This window comes from Lagenorhynchus albirostris, chromosome 3 (genome assembly GCF_949774975.1).
Source record: "Lagenorhynchus albirostris chromosome 3, mLagAlb1.1, whole genome shotgun sequence".
Lineage (NCBI taxonomy): Eukaryota > Metazoa > Chordata > Mammalia > Artiodactyla > Delphinidae > Lagenorhynchus > Lagenorhynchus albirostris.
In genome coordinates, this window is record NC_083097.1 from 59,824,102 (window position 1) to 59,844,030 (window position 19,929).

At 43.6% G+C, this 19,929-nt stretch overlaps 1 protein-coding gene and 1 pseudogene across 1 annotated transcript in view; both read left to right on the forward strand.

The window, feature by feature from the left end:
• SV2C (synaptic vesicle glycoprotein 2C) overlaps window positions 1-19,929 on the forward strand; it is a 177,867-nt gene that overhangs the window by 129,266 nt on the left and 28,672 nt on the right. Inside the window, exons 4-5 of the mRNA XM_060146124.1 lie at window positions 15,451-15,584; window positions 16,069-16,158. Of these exons, the coding sequence (XP_060002107.1) occupies window positions 15,451-15,584; window positions 16,069-16,158 (224 nt within the window). The remainder of the gene's footprint in view (window positions 1-15,450; window positions 15,585-16,068; window positions 16,159-19,929) is intronic.
• On the forward strand, window positions 3,981-5,247 carry LOC132517881 (G2/mitotic-specific cyclin-B1-like; annotated as a pseudogene).

Genomic DNA, 19,929 nt, shown 5'->3' on the forward strand with positions numbered 1-19,929 from the left:
TGGGCACTATTGACATTTGGGCTGGATAATTCTTTGGGGGTGGAAGGAGCTGCCCTATGCATTATAAAACATTTAGCAGCATCCCTGGCCTCTGCCCACTAGATGCCAGTAGTAACCCTCCTCCCCCAAGCTCATGGTAATAAAAAAATGTCTCCAGACATTGCCAAATGTCTCCTAAGATATTATTACCATATTTAGCAAATAAAAATGCAACTAGGATGCCTAGTTACATGTGAATTTTATAGACCCACAGACATAGAAAACAAACTTATGATTACCAAAGGGGAAAGGGATAAATTAGGAGGTTGGGATTAATTTATACATCCTACTATATATAAAGTAGATAACCAACGAGGACCTACTGTATAGCACAGGGAACTATACTCAATATTTTGTAATAACCTATAAGGGAAAAGAATCTGAAAAAGAATAGATATATATTTATGTATAACTGAGTCACTGTGCTGTACACCTGAAACTAACACAACATTGTAAATCAACTATACTTGAATTTTTAAAAAGTGAATGTCAGGTAAACAGCAAATAATTTTTAGTGTAAGTATGTCCCAAATAGTGCATGGGACATACTTTTTTTTCTTTTTAATTTATTTATTTTTGGTGACATTGGGTCTTTCTTGCTGCGTGAGTGCTTTCTCTAGTTGCGGTGAGCGGGGGCTACTCTTCGTTGCGGTGCCCGGGCTTCTCATTGCGGTGGCTTCTCTTGTTGCGGAGCAGGGGCTCCAGGCGCGTGGGCTTCAGTAGTTGTGGCATGTGGGCTCAGTAGTTGTGGCTCGCGGGCTCTAGAGCGCAGGCTCAGTAGTTGTGGCGCACGGGCTTAGTTGCTCCGTGGCATGTGGGATCTTCCCGGAACAGGGCTGGAACCCATGTCCCCTGCATTGGCAGGCAGATTCTTAACCACTGTGCCACCAGGGAAGTCTGCATGGGACATACTTATACTAAAAATTTTTTAGATCGAATATGACTGGTGACCTGATTTTATGTGGCCACCCTGCGGCAGAGGATCGGGGTGGCAGGGAAAGCAGGATCGTTGATGCATTAAACAAGATGATGTGCGTGAGGTACCTGGCACATGGTGAGTGTACTATAAATATTCTGGGAATCTGCTACAGGCCTTGAATGCACTTATCTGTATCCCTCCTGGAGGCTGCAGTTGGAAGCTCAAAGCTTCCTGTCCTTTACCACAACTGTAATCAGAGTGGGGTGCGCCATCATGAGGAGAAAGGGAGCCCACGTGTGAATCTGTAAGCGCTGGTACTAGCGTTCTGCTTAAAGCTGGTTTTATAGCTGCTCTCCTGGAGCAGCAGTCTGCCTGTGCTCTAGTGCTCTGTCACCGTGGGCTCCCTGAGTTTTTACATCATTTCTCTTAAGTAGCAGCCAGAGAAGGTGACGTTGAGTGAAAAACTGCTGCGCTTGTCCCAGACTCAGTCACTCTGGGTTTGATTTTTCTGGCGCCGCAGCCCTAGAAAACCATTCTCTGGGATGCACCAGGACCAATCATTTCCACAGTGGGTAGCAGTGAGGACCTTCTTTCTGGGCCAAGATTAATGACCCAAGCAATCAGCCTTTCCAGAGAGCAAAGGTGAAATGTAACTCTGGGTAGATGCCTGACATTTTGAAACAAAGGGAAAGGGGGTGGGGGCGGGTGAGGAGAAATAGCATTTGTATGTCTCACGCAGGGTCATAAATCAGGGATGGGCAAGAGTGAACTGGGTTTCTGCCAACAATTGAACTGATTTGGGTTCCTATGTTCTATTTTCAAACAATCTGTATGAAACATGCTTTAAAGACATGAGAAGTGCCCCTTTGAGTTACGTATTGGTATATGAACTCTTGAGAGTTTTACTTTTCCAAAAGGAAGTCCAGTTTGTGTGGGGGAAGTCTTAAGTCTGTCCACGAGAAAGTACATTCGTTGCTCTAGAGGGAAGCCAAACTATAACATTAGAAACTGGGGGAAATGAAGAAGTATTGGCAAAGTGTACAGACTTTCAGTTGTAAGTTGAATAAGTTCCGGGGATCTAATATGACCATAGTTCTGTGTGTGTCATAGTGACAACAGATAAATAATTCTGTATTGTATACTTGAAATTTGTGGAGTAGATCTTAAATGTGGGTTGGTGTATATGTGTATTAACTTGATTATGATAATCATTTCACAAGCTATATATATATATATCAAATCATCACTTTGTACACCTTAAACGGGTACATTTTAAAATTGTCCATCATACCTCAATAAAGCTTGAAAAAACAAAAAAGCAAAAATTGTAAAGACTTCCTTGGTGGTCCAGTGGTTAAGACTCTGCACTTCCACTGCCTGCGGGGGCTTGAGTTTGATCCCTGGTTGGGGAACTAAGATCCCACATGCCATGTGGTGCAACCAAGAAATAAAAAAATTTTTTAAAAATCGTAAAGCAGTTCCAACATATTTCAAAATAGCACCATGCATGATCTCCTACCACAAGGAAATTCAGCTAGAAACCAGTTACCGAAACAAAACTCCATATATTTGGAAATTAGGAAATATAATGATATGTTTCCAAAAAGTCACTTCTGAAGGTATTAGGCAAATACTCTGATTTTAAAGGAATCCAAGAACAGGTTACTTATTGATTAACTAAATAAGCATTTGTCGAGTGACTACTCTTTGCCACGTTTTGTACTAAAGATGAATAAGACATGGCCCCTGCCCTCCAGGAAGAGACTTGCCGATGAATGATCGCTCTCTGCTGCGGCTTTTCTCTGTGTCAGGCACCATGCTAAGGGCTGTGGGAATTCACAGGATCCCAAGATAGCTCAGTGGGGGAAGTGAATACTTGTTAATGTGTCTGGAAGAATTTACAGAGGATGTTCCTCTCTACTTGGTGAAAAGAAGACTGAAGCTTAAGAGTTCTCCAAACTGACAAGGATGGGGAAGGGTAAAGATGTAAAGATGTTGCACAGCAGGTAGCAAAGATTGGAAGGAGGGAGGAATGAGGCTGGAGAGATGGGCAGGAGCCAGGTCTTGGAGGGCCCTTTGGTCACACTAAAGAATCTGAACTTTATCCTGAAGGGCCAGTGGAGAACCACTAAAAGGTTTCAAGCTAGTAAGTGAGTTTGTGATTCCGTTTTTCTTATGGAAAGATCTCTTGAAGGTACATGGAAGATAGATTAGACTAGGCAGGTTGGAAGCTGGTTGGAAACTCTGTTAAAGAGAGGTGGTATTCAAATAACAAATGCTGGCGAGGGTGTGGAGAGAACTGTACACTGTTGGTGGGACTGTAGATTGGTGCAGCCACTGTGGAAAACAGTACTTCCCTGGTGGTGCAGTGGATAAGACTCCATGCTCCCAGTGCAGGGGGGCCAGGTTTGACCCCTGGTCAGGGAACTAGATCCCACATGCATGCTGCAACGGAGAATTTGCATGCCACAACTAAGGAGCCTGCCTGCCGCAACTAAGGAGCCCATGTGCTGCAACTAAGGAGCTGGTGAGCCACAACTAAGGAGCCCGCTGGCTGCAACTAAGACCCAGTGCAAACAAATGAATAAATAACTACTAAAAAAAAAAGAAGGAAAACTGAAAATGGAACCACCATATGACCCAGCAATTCCACTCTTGGGTATATATCTGAAGAAAAAAACGAAAACAACTACTTCAAAAAGGTACATGAGGGAATGGCTCTTGGCCTGCGGTGGGTTCAAGGTCCCCGGCTGGTCAGTGGCTCCCGTGCTCTGCTTCTCCCCACTGAGCTGCTGCCTGGTGCAGAGGAAGCCGTGGCGCTCTGGATCACCAGGATGAGCTGCTAAGGACGGTGAACAAACGCGGCTCTCCTGGCTCGCTGTGTCTCCTCTCCCTATCTCGCCTGCTGGAGTTCCCCTGGCAGGAGTGGACCGGGACAGATTTGGGGGGAGGATGGCAGTCAGTGGGCCCCTAAAATGGTGGGAGAGTTTGGGGTGCAGACGGATGGAGAGAGGAAGAACACGAAAATTAATGCTGAAAATAAGGCGAACGTCAGTATGGCAGGCGCAAAGCGCGTGCCTGTGGCCACTGTTGCAGCCTCTAAGCCCGGGCTGAGGCCAAGGACAGCCCTTGGAGACATCGGCAACAAAGTCAGTGAACAGCCACAGGCCAAACTACCCCTGAAAAAGGAAGCAAAAACTTTAGGTGCTGGAAAAGTTATTGCTAAAAATCTACCAAAACCTCTGGAAAAGGCTCCTGTACCTGTGCCGGAGCCCCCAACGGAGCTGGATCTGGAGCCAGAGCCAGAACCCGAGCCTGTTAAAGCAGAGAAACTTCCCCCTGAGCCTATTTTGGTTGATACTCCCTCTCCAAGCCCCATGGAAACATCTGTCTGTGCCCCTGCAGGAGAATATGTGTGTCAGGCTTTCTCTGATGTAATTCTTACAGTGAGTGATGTGGGTGCAGAAGATGGAGCGGATCCAAACCTTTGTAGTGAATATGTAAAAGATATCTATGCTTATCTGAGACAACTGGAGGAAGAGGAAGCAGTCAGACCAAAATACCTACTGGGTCGTGAAATCACTGGAAACATGAGAGCCATCCTAAGTGACTGGCTAGTGCAGGTTCAAGTGAAATTCACTTACTCCAGGAGACCGTGTACATGACTGTTTCCATTATTGACCAGTTCATGCAGGATAGTTGTGTGCCCAAGAAGATGCTGCAGCTGGTTGGTGTCACTGCCATGTTTATTGCAAGCAAATACGAGGAAACGTACCCTCCAGAAATTGGTGACTTTGCCTTTGTGACTGACAACACCTACACTAAGTACCAAATCAGACAGATGGAAATGAAGATTCTAAGAGCTTTAAATTTTAGTCTGGGTCGCCCTCTACCCCTGCATTTCCTTAGGAGAGCATCTAAGATTGGAGAGGTTGATGCTGAGCTACAAACTTTGGCCAAATATCTGTTGGAACTGTGTTGGACTACGATATGGTGCACTTTCCTCCTTCTCAGGTTGCAGTGGGAGCTTTTTGTTTAGCACTGAAAATTCTTGATGATGGTGGATGGACACCACCTCTACAGCATTACCTGTCATACACGGTCAACAATCGCTTCTTGTTGTTATGCAACACCTGGCTAAGAATATAGTCATGGTGAATCGTGGGCTTACAAAGCACATGACTATCAAGAACAAGTAGGCCACATCTAAGCATGCTAAGATCAGCACTCTAGCACAGCTGAATTCTGCACTCGTTCAAGATTTAGCCAAGGCTGTGGCAAAGGCTTAACTTGTGAAATTTGGAATACTATAATATCTGCAAATAAAATTGGCACCATGTGCCATCTGTACATATTAAAAAAAAAGGTACATGCACCCCAATGTACATAGTATCATTATTTACAATAGCCAAGATATGGAAGCAACCTAAGTGTTCATCAACAGATGAATCGATGTAGAAGATGTGGTATATGTACACAACGGAATACTACGGAGCCATAAGAAAAAGAATGAAATTTTGCCATTTGCAACAATGGATTTGGAGGGTATTATGCTTAGTGAAATAGGTCAGAGAAAGGCAAATACTGTATTATAATCAATTATATGTTGACTCTAAAAAATGAAACAAACTAGTGAATATAACAAAATAGAAACAGACATAGATATAGAGAACAAACTAACGGTTACCAGTGGGCAGAGGGAAGGGTGGAGGGGCAAGATAGGGGTAGCAGATTAAGAGATACAAACCACTATGTCTAAGATAAATAAGCTACAGGGATATATTTTATAGCACAGCACAGGGAATATAGTCAATATTTTATAATAACTATAAATGGAGTATAGCCTTTAAAAATTGTGAATCGCTGTGTTGTATACCTGAAACATATAATATTGTACATCAGCTATTCCTAATAAAATTAACACACGTTGTTCCCAGAAGAAAAAAACAGGAGATATTAAAATCATTTAACCACAGGGCATTTCCCAGTCAGAGGAGAAGAAAGCCAAAGCACTGGCACCAGGTCCTGAGGCCCCTGCTGGGTCAAGCAGACCCTGCTGTTGCTGGACCATGGAGAGATCCAAGGCTCAGGACTCAGGGCAGTATCCACGACACACATACTTCAGTATTGCAGAAGTGGGCACAGCCCTACAGATCCATGCCCTCTGCACATCAGCCCCGTTAGGGTGAGCTGAACGAGGGATGAGCGCCTGGCCTAAAGCAGAGGTGGAAAGAAAGGAACACGTTTGGGAGAAATACAGAAAATAGCATCTTATTCTCAGTGATTGACTAGACACCGGGAGGGAAGAGAGTAGAGGCTGGCTTCCACATTCCTGGTCTGGAAGGCTGTGAGGAAGGAAGGTTGAGCATCTCCACCCGGGCTGGGGCCTTTCATGAAGCATCCTATGACCACAAACATCCGATGACCACAAACACCACAAAGATCAGAAGGCTGTTCTCTGGGTGGGTTTAAACTGGATACGAGTGAGCAATATCCGGCTATGGGGCTAATGGAGTGGACCTCTCCAGACTCATGTTTCCACCCACTGTGCCTGGAAGCAGGGTGTGATGTCCCCTGCCTTGAGCTCCCAGGTCATTGTGATCGCATGCATTTCCTAGCCTGTTAGAATGGAATTTTTTTGACATAAATGACAAAACTCTATGGGCCATTTTGGGCCTGAATCATGAGCTAAGCAGCTGTTTCGCTTGTCAAGCGTTAAACGATTTGTTCTGGATCAGAGGCTACAAGGCAAGAAATGGGGCTAGAAAAACAGGAGCAGGTAGAGAGGTCAACAGTTAGTGGAGATGTATGAGTGCGACCTTTGGCACCAGCAACAAAGAACACTCAGGCTGACCTCTGTTGTCATAACACGGGAAATACTACAGCCCCTTCCTCATCCCCACCCTGGGGAGAAAAACTTTCTTCTAAGAGTGGATTCCATGAGCATTTCTGTGCTCTGTCATTAAAAATCTGCTGGAAATGAAGAGAGAGCTTTTACTGATCATGAGCAAACTCTTGCTGACACCATGTGCAAAGAACAAAGAGATCTTCGTCTGGAATAGAATAGGGATCATGAAGTTGTATGGAGCACTGTTTAGAAAAAAATAGTTTTTTAGGGCTTCCCTGGTGGCGTGGTGGTTGAGAGTCCGCATGCCGATGCAGGGGACACGGGTTCGTGCCCCGGTCTGGGAAGATCCCACATGCCGCAGAGTGGCTGGGCCCGTGAGCCATGGACGCTGAGCCTGCGTGTCTGGAGCCTGTGCTCCGCAACAGGAGAGGCCACAACAGTGAGAGGCCCGTGTATCACAAAAAATATATATATATATATTTTTTAAGGACAGCTGATTTGAAAGCAGATTGACTGATTTGCTAATATGGAAAATAAGTATCATTTTGCTACAAGTTCTCTACCAACCTTTGGGCACTTGTGTCAGTACAAATTGTGGTTTACAAGTTTGTTTTGTTCTGTTCAATTTTGAAAGTGTTCCATTTCTTACTATGGATCTATACTCAAGAGAGGTTTTCCTGTGGCTTCATCTGGTCCAGGCACAAGATCTTAGAATCAGAGAGAACCTGAGCCCCAGAAATGGCTTTAGAGTCTATTAGTCCAACTTTCTACCTAATGTAAGAATTCCCAATATTTATTTTTGTTTGCTTTTCAGTTTCCTAAAATGATGCCTGTTCACAAAATGAACATAGTTGATTTATTATTATTCGTCCATGGACATCAGCTTATGTAAGAGTTTATATATTAATATAAGTCTGCAAAACATATACAGTTCCTTTTTTTTTTTTTTTTATGTGGTACGTGGCCCTCTCACTGTTGTGGCCTCTCCCGTTGCGGAGCACAGGCTCCGGACGCACAGGCTCAGCGGCCATGGCTCACGGGCCCAGCCGCTCCGCGGCATGTGGGATCTTCCCGGACCGGGGCACGAACCTGTGTCCCCTGCATCGCCAGGCGGACTCTCAACCACTGCACCACGAGGGAAGCCCTATACAGTTCCTTTTAAATAAATATTTATGTGTGTAAAACAGAGAAGGAAAGTTAATGCGTGCCTATATGTGCTATAAGATAATAAATATGAATATATTCAGTGTGTATTTACAGAGTAATGAGCTGCCTTTATATGCATTTATAAGCTTCATTTGTATATGGTCAAAATTTGACTATCCTATAGGCTATTGTGGTATATATTTATAGAAAAATTTTTGATAAAATTTCAATTGACCTACATTATTATTATTTATTATTATTTTGGCTGCGTTGGGTCTTCGTTGCTGTGTGCAGCCTTTCTCTAGTTGCGGTGAGCGGGGGCTACTCTTCCTTGTGGTGCTCAGGCTTCTCATTGTGGTGGCTTCTCTTGTTGGAAAGCATGGGCTGTAGGCGTGTGGGCTTTAGTAATTACGGCACACAGGCTCAGTAGTTGTGGCTCATGGGCTGTAGAGCGCAGGCTCAGTAGTTGTGGCACACAGGCTTAGTTGCTCCACGACATGTGGGATCTTCCCAGACCAGGGCTCGAGCCCGTGTCCCCTTCATTGGCAGATGGATTCTTAACCACTGCACCACCAGGGAAGCCCTTGACCTACATAGTCATAGTACTAGTACTATATTATTGTCTGTATACAAAAGAAAATTCCAAAGGACCTTTGTTTAAAACAGACACACACACACATCTCTCTCTCTCTCTCTCTCTCTCTCTCTCTCTCTCTCTCTCACACACACACACACACACACACACACACACACACACACTTTATGCTGTCAGCTTTTTTCAAACCCTTGGACTCATTTCTGTCAGGGAAGCTTGGGAAGCACCATGCTTGAATGAGTCTTACCTGCTTTTACCAGGAACTCTTTCTGGAAAGGTCCTCTCATTCTTTCTTTTCATATTTGGATCACTCACAGCAGATAAACCCTGAAAAATAAGCCCATAAATTTCTGCGTTTCAAAAGCCACCAGGCAGTGTGCTTCTTCAAAAGTGTGGTTAGGATCACAAGTCAGAATCAGGAACCAGAAGCATAATGTGACTTCCTCCTGCTGTTGACTCTGGCTCTGTGCATTCCAAATGGTAGGACCAGAGCTTAGAAACAGAAATAGAGAAACCAGCAAGAAAGGTCAGCTTGTGGCCTAGGCCTGCTCTTAGAGACAGATGACTACGACAGTTAGTTGCACCCTCTCCCTGGGGTGTGTAATTCCAGTTGAATTGGCCCTCACTTCTTGAATGCATGATTTTGTGCTGCAGACAGATCCCCACGAGCTCTGTGTGTGTGATTTCTTTGTGTATCACTGTTGGCAATAGCGCTTGTGCCATTACCGCTCAAGAGGCAACTGGCCTTGGCCTGAGAATCCAAAATCAGACTGTGACTAGAGATACAGGTTTACAGATGAAAGATCTGTGAATATCATTTTCTTTCCCACCCAGAGACACCGAGGCACTTCCTCACTGCTCTCCATAAATGAGTCCTGTAGTGTCAATGTTAAGATTCGTCAGAGTCAGAATTAACAACGTTAGTTTAGTTCTGAAAGTTGTATATGGATGCTAAATACTGTCACAGTTATCATTCCAGTTTCCTTATCTCCTCTCTTTTCCCATCAGACCGTACATTTCAGAAAAATCAAAGGCTTGCAACTCTTTGAAAAGGTTTTTTCCCCCTCTGAGTAAAAAGTAATAGAAGGTGATACAAAACTCAAAAACTAAATAATGCCAAAGCGAAAGGCCCCTAATAGCTCCCACCCGCTACCTTGAATAACCATGTAAAATAGTTGAGTATCTCTCCCTCCCACTTGTTTTCTAGATATAATGATATAGTTTATGTGTATATAAAAATGAAATCACTACTATTTACATTGGTTTGAAAAGGTTTTTTCCTCACTGAGCATGTTACTTGGACAGTTTCCAAATCAGTTCAGAAAAATCTACCTCACTTTTTTGCCAATAGTTACACTGTCTTCTATAGCATGGCTGTACCAGAGTTTTTTTGTTTGTTTGTTTGTTTGTTTTTGCGGTACGTGGGCCTCTCACTGTTGTGGCCTCTCCCGTTGCGGAGCACAGGCTCCGGACGCGCAGGCCCAGCGGCCCTGGCTCACGGGCCCAGCCGCTCCGCGGCATGTGGGATCTTCCCGGACCGGGGCACGAACCCGTGTCCCCTGCATCGGCAGGCGGGCTCTCAACCACTGCGCCACCAGGGAAGCCCCTGTACCATAGTTTATTTACCTATTCTCTTCACCCTTGCTTTTCCCCCCCGTTTTTTAACAAATGAGAAGAAGGTGAAAAATGTCTGCTGATACTGGCCACAAGGACTGTCCAGCTGCACCTGGTTGAATCTTATGGCGCCACAGATAATACTAGATGTGTGACAACCTGAGTTTCTAGCTGAGGATCAATGTTTCACGCTGATTAGATAGTATTTATATTTTAAACCAGTGACAGGTTGAGGGGATAACATTTTATTTCTATAGGAATAAAAGCAGAAATTCATCTGATCATTGTTCCCTTCCTAAGCTTGTTGGCCACTTGAGAAAATGTATTTGGAGCCACTTTTCCAAAGAGAATTTTAGTTGGCTATGTGCCTTGTGGGTGAAGACCACTGACACAGAAATATAGGTGATTTATGTTTTAGCTATTGAAAACTGATCTCACCTCTAGTATTTATTTTTTATTAATATTCATTAATAATACTAATGTTTTAGGACATTGGTGTCTTGTACCTAAAATATGCCTTCTTACCAAGGAACCGGGTCATTGAAAATATCATAAAACTATCAATCAAATATAGATCAATAGAGTAGGTGCCAATTCACCAGTACTTCAGGAACAGAGCCAGAAAAGAACATGAAAGCCAGCATTCTTCTCCGTGCGGACCACTCTTCTGCCTTGGCACCTTGAAAGATTTCAGACAGTCAGGCAGCTGGGAAGGCATCTGGTTTCTGCATTCAGAGCACATCAGCTTGAGCCTGGTAAATGGCCTTGATTATCATGCAAGACACATAACACGCTTACTAGTGCCACGCTGATTAGCGCTGCACAGTCACCGCTTTCTGTAATACCCTAATTGAGGTCCTTCCTTGCCTGGAATGTACGTTATGTTTAGATAAATCCCTCAGTATGATATTCTAATGGGTATTTTAAACAAAGTCCAAAGGACAGTTAGAACCACCGTCTATGCAAGAATCTTTTTTTTTTTTAAAGACAAAAAAGGCATGGTGCCAACATGAAGAAGAGAATCCGTTTTACTAAGTGCGGGTAAATATCCGAAAGCAACAACCGCTTTCCCAGTTGCATGTGGCTTGTATCACATTCTAGTCCTTCACTCCATGCTCATGTCTCCCCACTTCCTGATGTCTGTGGTTTGGGCTTTGTGTCACTCTCAAATGCAAATGTGACTCATCTTGAAATGGAGCTGGGGAGGAGGGGTCCTGAGAATTCACCGCCGAGTAGTTATGGCAGTCATTGTCGTCATCCTTATCATTCATTTTCAATCTAGGTTAATGGTACTTTAGTTTTACAAAGCATCTGCAGGGTCATTTCTTAAGACCCTCACTGTGTCTACCCCTCATTCAGGCCACAGGATGTCATCCATCAGTCTCTCTCTCTCCGTACCGCCCCTCCCATCCCAGGGCATATCCTAAAAGGGGAGTAGGGTTGAACTCCTTTTCTAGGACTCCCTCCTGCTTCTAGGGCTCTCCTTTCTCTCTTCAAGTCAAAGAGCTGTAATACAGTAGGAGAGAGTCGGGGATTGGGCATGGCACCGTCAGTCCTGGCTGGTCTCTTCTGCTTCTTTAGTACTGACTTGAACTGTATCTCAAACTTGGATGTTAGAAATTTACGAATTTGCTCTCTTCGTTTTCATGGACCCCGAATCAGACAAGAAATTTATCGAGGGCTCTTAAGAGAAGACTCTTTGGGATAGGTACCTCCGCCCCTTCTGTACTCCCTCTACACTTCCTTTAGAACCTGTTCTAGCATAAGTCATACTGTTTATCATGTCTGTTAACACATCTGCCTCTTCTTCTGTACTTTAACTCCTTGAGGGCGGGAAATAAGCGTTAGTCTCTACATCTCAGCACTGTGACTGGTACAGAGAGGCACTCAATAAAAGTATGAATGAATGAACAAAAAGTAAATTAAGGTATCACTAGGCATTAGGGAAGTGCAAATTAAAACCATGGTGAGATACCACTACACACCTATAGAAGGCCAAAATTTAACCAAAAAAAAAAAAAAAAGAACTGGCAAAAAGGTGGTGGGAAGTGTGTAAAGAAGCTAGAACTCTCATATACTAGTGGTAGGGGGGCAAAATGGTACAGCCACTGTGGAAAATAGTTTGCAGTTTCTTATAAACCTAAGCATATACTTATTAAATGACTCAATTTACCCAGTCCTAGGTATTAACCCAAGAGAAAGGGAAAACTTTGGGATACACAAAAACCCGTCTGAAGTGTTTAAAACGGCTTTATTTATAATCCCCTAAAAATGGAAAAATTCCAGCCGTCCTTCAGCTGATGAGTGGGTAAACACATGAAATATCCACACAGTGAAATGCTACTCAGCAATGAAAAGCCGCAACTATTAAAATGTGCAGCAGTCTCCATGAATGCGTTATGCGAAGTGTGAGAAGCCAGAGTTTAAAAGCTGCGTACAATATACATCCATTTATATGACATTGTGGAAAAGGCAAAACTGTAGGGACGGAGAACAGACCAGTGATTGCCAGGGGTTAGGCATAGAGGAGGGGTTGACTCTGAAGGGGCAGCAGGAAGGAATGTTTCGGGGTGATGCAACAATCTGTATCCTGATTATGATGGTGGTTACGTGACTCCGTACATTTATCAAACTCACAGAACAATGTAACTTAAAAAGTAATAAAAGGGCTTCCCTGGTGGCGCAGTGGTTGAGAGTCCACCTGCCGATGCAGGGGACACAGGTTCGTGCCCCGGTCTGGGAGGATCCCACATGCCACGGAGCGGCTGGGCCCGTGAGCCATGGCCGCTGAGCCTGCACGTCCGGAGCCTGTGCTCTGTAACGGGAGAGGCCACAACAGTGAGAGGCCCGCGAACCGCAAAAAAAAAAAAAAAAAAAAAAGTAATAAAAAATTTTACTGTATACAAATTACAAATTTAATTTGAAAAAGTAAATCAAAGTTGTTTTGCCGCTTAGTGTAGATTCAGAAAAAATGTCAAAACGAAAGTAGCCTGCAGCAATTCTGTACATGTTCAAGTACATATGTAAACGCAAAAGGGTATGCTTGTGTGTGTGTGTGTGCGCGTGTGTGCATTTAACAAACATTTAAAGAACACTTCCTATAGACCAGGACTTGCTATAGGCACTGGGGTTATATTGATGAGTAACAAAAGCAGAATTCCTGCTTTCATGGTGTGGAAAGGGAGAGACAGTAAAAAAGTAAACCAATCAATGAATTCACAGCTTTAGATAGCAGTAAGTGCTGTGGAGACAATAAAGCAGGTCTTGATGATAAGAGTGGGATTGGGTGTTCAGGCCTCTCTGAAGAGATGACCTTAAACTGAGACCTGGAAAGTATAAAGGAGGCATGCATGTATGCAGATACGCAGGCAGAGCAGTCCAGGAAGGGAAAACGTCAAACGCAAAGACCCCGAGGGGACTCCTTTGAGGACAAGAAATACTGAAAAATCCTCTCACTTCAAAACTCATAGGAAGGCTGGCTGACATACAACCACCATCCTTTCAGTGCATGGCTGGGCTTCCTAGGAAATAAGTCAAAGCCCCTAAAATGGAATTAAGCTTTGTGTGTTCAGAGAACTTGAAGCAGGTCGGTGGGATGGACCAAGTGAAGGAGGGGACCAGCAGAAGATGAGCTCAGTTACGTAGGTGGGGATCAGTTTCCGTTGACTCCAGCACTTTTAAAAAAGAATTCCTTTATATGAAGCTCTTAGATCAAATGTGAAGTGAACAAGGTATGTTTTCTTAGTTCCATCATATGATTTCCTCTGTGTTTTGGATATCTGAGACGTTTGAACTTCTGCTACATAAAACATTGAGAGGAGGCATCCCCTCCTAAAGTTTATGTTGTAGTTAATTTAGCAGTCCACATAGTCCTCAGGTATTAAATTCCCAGAAAATGCTTATGAATCTAAGATTGATGTAGCATGTGTATATGATATAGGTTGTTTATATGATTTATCAACAAAGTCTGTGTTTGAGTAGGCATAGACATGCGGACATGTGTGGTATAAGATTCTGCCTCAAATCCCGGTGGAGAAGATTCTGGTGCATAACTTCAGCTCTGTGGCCTTGAGGAACTCATGGCACTTCCAGAATCTCACTTGGCTCCTGTGCAAACAATGAATAATTATACTAGTCTCCCAGGGTTGGAATGTAGACTATCTGACTTTTGCTCACAGCAGCCTTCTAAATACCAAGAATTGCAAAAATTAGAATTTTGCCTCACATAATTCATCTATGCCTCCATCAATCTCTTCTCTGTTTTCAATTAGATTTGATATGCTTCATTCTTTCTCCTTTAGAGTCATGGTAGAATTTTGCTTTCAACCATTTTACATTCGTTCAAATATTGGTTTTCTTTTAGTTCTTGAGAGATTTCCATCGGTATCCTGTTTGCTTGTTTTCATTATATTATAATAAAAACCTGTTTAGAAATTTAAAATTCTCTTGAATTGAGAATGTGGCATGTGCGTGTGGAAAGATTGGCAAATGCCAGTTCTTAATCATTGCACTGGTCAGCATGCTGGCAGGAAACCAGTGACACCCTCAGAGGGGGTCGCTGAAAAGAGCTGCATGGGAGCAGTTAAGAGAAACCAGTACAGAAGAATAAAGTACCTCGGAGCTAGTAGCAGAAGGGCATCCTGTGCCCACTATGCCTCAAAGGGCAAGGAGAGACAGGGATTGCCAGACCTGAGGAGAGCTGTGGTTTCACGAGAAGTTTCCAGGGGATGAGCACACCCACTGTCAAACCTCCAGGCAGCCAGGAGGAGGGGAGAAGGGAAGCAAGGGGAATAAATATCCTGCACCTTGCTGCCACCCTCTGTTCTCCTGCCAGTGCTTCCTTTATTCAAACCCAACTGGAAGCTGGTGGGCAAGGGGGCCAGTTGGTATGGTCCATAGAGGGCCATTTCCTGGCACACAGCAGAGACAAGAGTGCAGAGTGGTCTGCTGGAGACAGAAGATACCCAGCCCAGGGCTCTGTTGGAAAAAACACTGTCCCAAATTCATTTACCTTGGCCTTTGGAGTTTGGTTGTTCAGAAACACACCGCGTCCGTAGGTGCAGACCCCTTTGGTTCCAAGCATTTTTCTTCCCAGCACTGCTGTTGGCCGTCTTCAAGCTGAACTGGTCACTGTGGCTGATGCCCATATCAGCTCATTCTTCTGGGGGTGGTAAGATTTGACTGTGAATCAGTTTGAGGTATGGACACTCACGGTGACGTGGGGACCTCGCTGTCCCAGCAGGCAGTCTGGAGAGGGCTCTCCTCACCCCTCCTGTCTTCCTTTTCCAGGATGGAGCTTCAACATGGGGTCCGCCTACGAGTTTCATAGTTGGCGTGTGTTCATCATCGTCTGCGCCCTCCCCTGCGTCTGCTCAGTGGTGGCCCTCACGTTCATGCCTGAAAGCCCACGGTTCTTGTTGGAGGTAACGCTCATCATTACAAATACTCAAAGAAACTGCATACAGTGGAACGAGTCCCTTCAAATTCTAGGAAAGTATGTTTGCCTCTTCATTGGTACATTTTTCCTTCCTACGACGGAACCATGGAGGGTTTGGTTTCATGGGGTCGTGCTTTCGACAACCAGCATGTGAAAAAGCTGCCTCATGGCCAGAAAGCACTAACGTTCTTCCTCAAGCAAGTCATTTCCCTCAACGAAGAGAATGTGGCTTCTTGTTTTATAAATGGACCTTACTATCCAAAGCTGCTATGTCTAGTTAGAGGCACATCCCTTGAGCTGCTAATGCACTCCAGGATATCCAAGTAGCCTGTGTGTTCCAATGGGACGAACCTAAATGCATTTGCACTGTTACACCCAATTGGATCTGACAATACCACATGGTTATTGGAAAATCAGGGAGTATGTGTGTTTCACCTCCTGGCCCTTCACTGTCTACTCATATTTCTTAGGTTGGAAAACATGATGAAGCCTGGATGATTCTGAAGTTAATTCATGACACAAACATGAGAGCACGGGGTCAGCCTGAGAAAGTCTTCACGGTGAGTACTGCTTCTCAGTGAATCCTCCACACCAGAGGTCGAGAAACCTTTTCTGAAAAGGCCTGGTTGTAAATTGTTCTCTCGCTGCACCAGCCGCTCGTCTTTCATACTTGCCATTTTACCTATGCCTGCCGTGCTACTGTTGTATGTGCTGTTCCCTCTGCGTGGAATGTTCTTCCATCCTCTAGTTACAAAATTTATTCTCAACGGGAAAACTAGTCTAAACTAATGAAAATTGGATGCATGGAATTTTTTGGAAAGAACAATGTTTTTTTTTCCCCAGCACCTCCACCAAAATAAAAAAGAGCAGTGGTTTTTAAATCCTTTGATATATGCAGCATAGACAAAAAATGTTTTGTCTAAAATAGGTTTAAAGGGGATATAAGCAAGATCTTCAGTGTCTTATAAATAATATCAATTATAGTTCTTAAAATAAGTCAACTAGTTCCTGATTAAACAGGAACTGAAATCTTATTTATTCATTTCATGTTTTAATAGGAAATGGATTTTTCATAGTGTGAAGATAGACTTCAGTCTAGCCTCTGTTCAAATTATCACAGATTCTCAATTAATAAAAATTTTTTCTGCAGTGTAATGGAGAAATGAAGATCAATAATGGATGTCTTCCACAGAGGCCCTGGGAGCCTTTGACTAGGCCCTTCTTTTGAGTAAATTAACAATAAAGGAAATTTTTTTTTTTTTTTTTTGGCTGAATCCCACGGCATGCGGGATCTTAGTTCCCTGACTAGGGATCAAACCCGCGCACCCTGCAGTGGAAGCGTGGAGTCTCAACCATTGGACCACCAGGGAATCCAAGAAATTTTTTTTAAATAAATTTCTTTCTTTATTTATTTATTTAAAATTGATTTATTTTATTGATTTATTTTTTTGGCTGCATTGGGTCTTTGTTGCTGCGCACGGGCTTTCTCTAGTTGTGGTGGTGGGGGGGCTACTCTTTGTTGCAGTGTGTGGGCTTCTCATTGCAGTGGCTTCTCTTGTTGCGGAGCGTGGGCTCTAGGTGTGCGGGCTTCAGTAGTTGTGGCTCGTGGGCTCTAGAGCGCAGGCTCAGTAGTTGTGGCTCACGGGCTTAGTTGCTCCGCAGCATGTGGGATCTTCCCGGACCAGGGCTCGAAGCCGTGTCCCATGCATTGGCAGGCGGATTCTTAACCACTGCGTCACCAGGGAAGCCCCAAGAATATTTTTAAATTAAAGGATCATACGGCAAGAAGAATCTTGAGATGTTATTTAGATACTCAGTGTCCCTAACTCTTCTCAGCTAGATGAGGATAGACCCTTTACCCAAGACTTCTGAGAAGGTGTCTCTGTAGGGCCTCATTGCCCTGCTAACCTGCTTTTTCTTCCAGAAGGTCTGAGGTACCAAGTTCACTCACGGTCATCCACGTTAATATTACTGTATAAGGGTTAAGTGGGAATAAGGTGGGAACACTCTAAAAGAATGGGTAATCTCAAAGTCATTTATATGTAACTTTCAAAGTCATGACATGATTCCACCATGACACATTTGTCTTTTTCCTTGTTATATCTATTGATACAATACAGTGAATTCACATGCCTTCCTTCTCTCCTTTCTAAGCTTTTCTTCCTATGTGCCTACTTTAAATATTGTTTTTCAGGGCTTTATTTGTAGCTAACTTCCCTTTTAACCCTACACACTCTCCTTAGCTTATCTCAGCTACTTCCTAGATCTCTCTCTCCTAATGGACAGATCTCCTGAGCTCCAGACGTACATGTTGAAGGTCTTTGTGGCCATACTCCTATGTACCATAGGCCCTTCAAATTCTGAATTTCTAAATCTGAACTTCTCACCTTAAGAGTTTCCAAACCTCTTCCTTGTCTAAAATTCTATCAGCAAGTACCACCAGCACCACAAACCAGAGCCCTGAAAACTATCCTATTTCTTTCTTTCCTTTATCTCCAGTATGTCCAAGAAATCACTGTGTCCTATTATCCGCCATCCTAAATATCTCTCATTATTGTCTCTTACCTTTCCACCCTTCCTGCCACTGATTTCTTTCAGCCCTCCTTACTCACTGCCCTCTGCCCTTGCACTATTCTTCAGGAATAGCAAATGCTATATAGTTTCCAATACACTCTTTTTTCTCACACCCCTGGACATTTGCACATGATACTCCTCCCACTTGGAATGCCCTTCAAGTAGTTGACACACATGGCAAATGACATACTTTTCCATAAGCTCCAACTCAAATGCCACAGTCCATGAAGGCTTTTTTCTCACTCTCAGGTCAACTTGGGTGTTCTGTACAATATGTCTCTCCCATCTGATATAGATTTCCGTTAGAGTACTTTCTAATTTGTATGGTAATTGCTCGGATGGTGTGATGTTTTATATTTGCACCTCCAGGGTCTAGTGCTAGGCCTGGCTCCCCATGGGTGCCAATGAAAGAATACACAAACATTGATGAGTGGAGAAGCCGCCTCCCAAAAGTAATGTGTCAAGTCAGAATGGCTATCATCAGAAAGAATACAAATAACAAACGTTGGTGAGGATTTGGAGAAAAGGGTACCCTCGTACACTGCTCGAAGGAATGTAAACTGGTGTAGCCGATGTAGAAAACAGTATGGAGTTACCTCACAAAACTAAAAATAGGGCTTCCCTGGTGGCGCAGTGGTTGAGAGTCTGCCTGCCGATGCAGGGGACACGGGTTCGTGCCCCGGTCCGGGAAGATCCCACATGCCGCGGAGCGGCTGGGTCTGTGAGCCATGGCCACTGAGCCTGCGTGTCCGGAGCCTGTGCTCCGCAACGGGAGAGGCCACAACAGTGAGAGGCCCACGTACTGCAAAAAAAAAAAAAAAAAACCTAAAAATAGAACTACCATATGATCCAGCAATTCCACTCTTGGGTATATATCCAAAAAAAACAAACACACTAATTTGAAAAGATACATACACCCCAGTGTTTATAGCAGCATTATTTACAATTGCCAAGGTATGGAAGAAACTTAAGTGTCCATCAACAAATGAATGGATAAAGAAGATGTGGTATGTATATATAATGGAATATTACTCAGCCATAAAAAAAGAATGAAATTTTGCCATTTTCAACAACATGGATTGACTTGGAGGGCATTATGCTAAGTGAAATAAGTCAGAGAAAGACAAATACTGTATGATATCACTTATATGTGGAATCTAAAAACTACAACAAGCTAATGAATATAACAAAACAGAAACAGACTCACAGCTACAGAGAACAAACTAGTGTTTACCAGTGGGGAGAGTTAAAGGAGGAGGGGCAGTATAGGGGTAGGAGAAAGAAAGGGGTTATTATGGGATTATATGAAATCACTTGTGTGAAACTTTTGAAAACTGTAAAGCACTATAGAATTTGATGAATCTTTCATTCAATACAAACAAAAAAAGAAGAAGAAGAAGAATACCCCTGTGATTTAGAAAAAGGAATTCTGGAATATCACAAAATAATGCCTACATGGATGATTTGGAGCTGATTCTGTTTGGAATCCCAGACATTAACTCAGACATTATTGTCATTAAATATGGACATCTTTGTTTACATAGCCATGAAGAGGCTACTGCCCACCTGGTGTAATTTGAAAGATACTGAGGGTCCCCAAATCACCTCTGTCAAAAGCCAGTCTTGGCAGCTGGAGTCTCATGATAGAAGTGCTCCTTTGGATGTTGGCAGACTCTCCAGAAAGACCTGTTCAGGAGTTATCCCTGGGAGGGTAACGTGTACACATTCCTGTGTTCTCTCTCAGGTGTATCAACAGC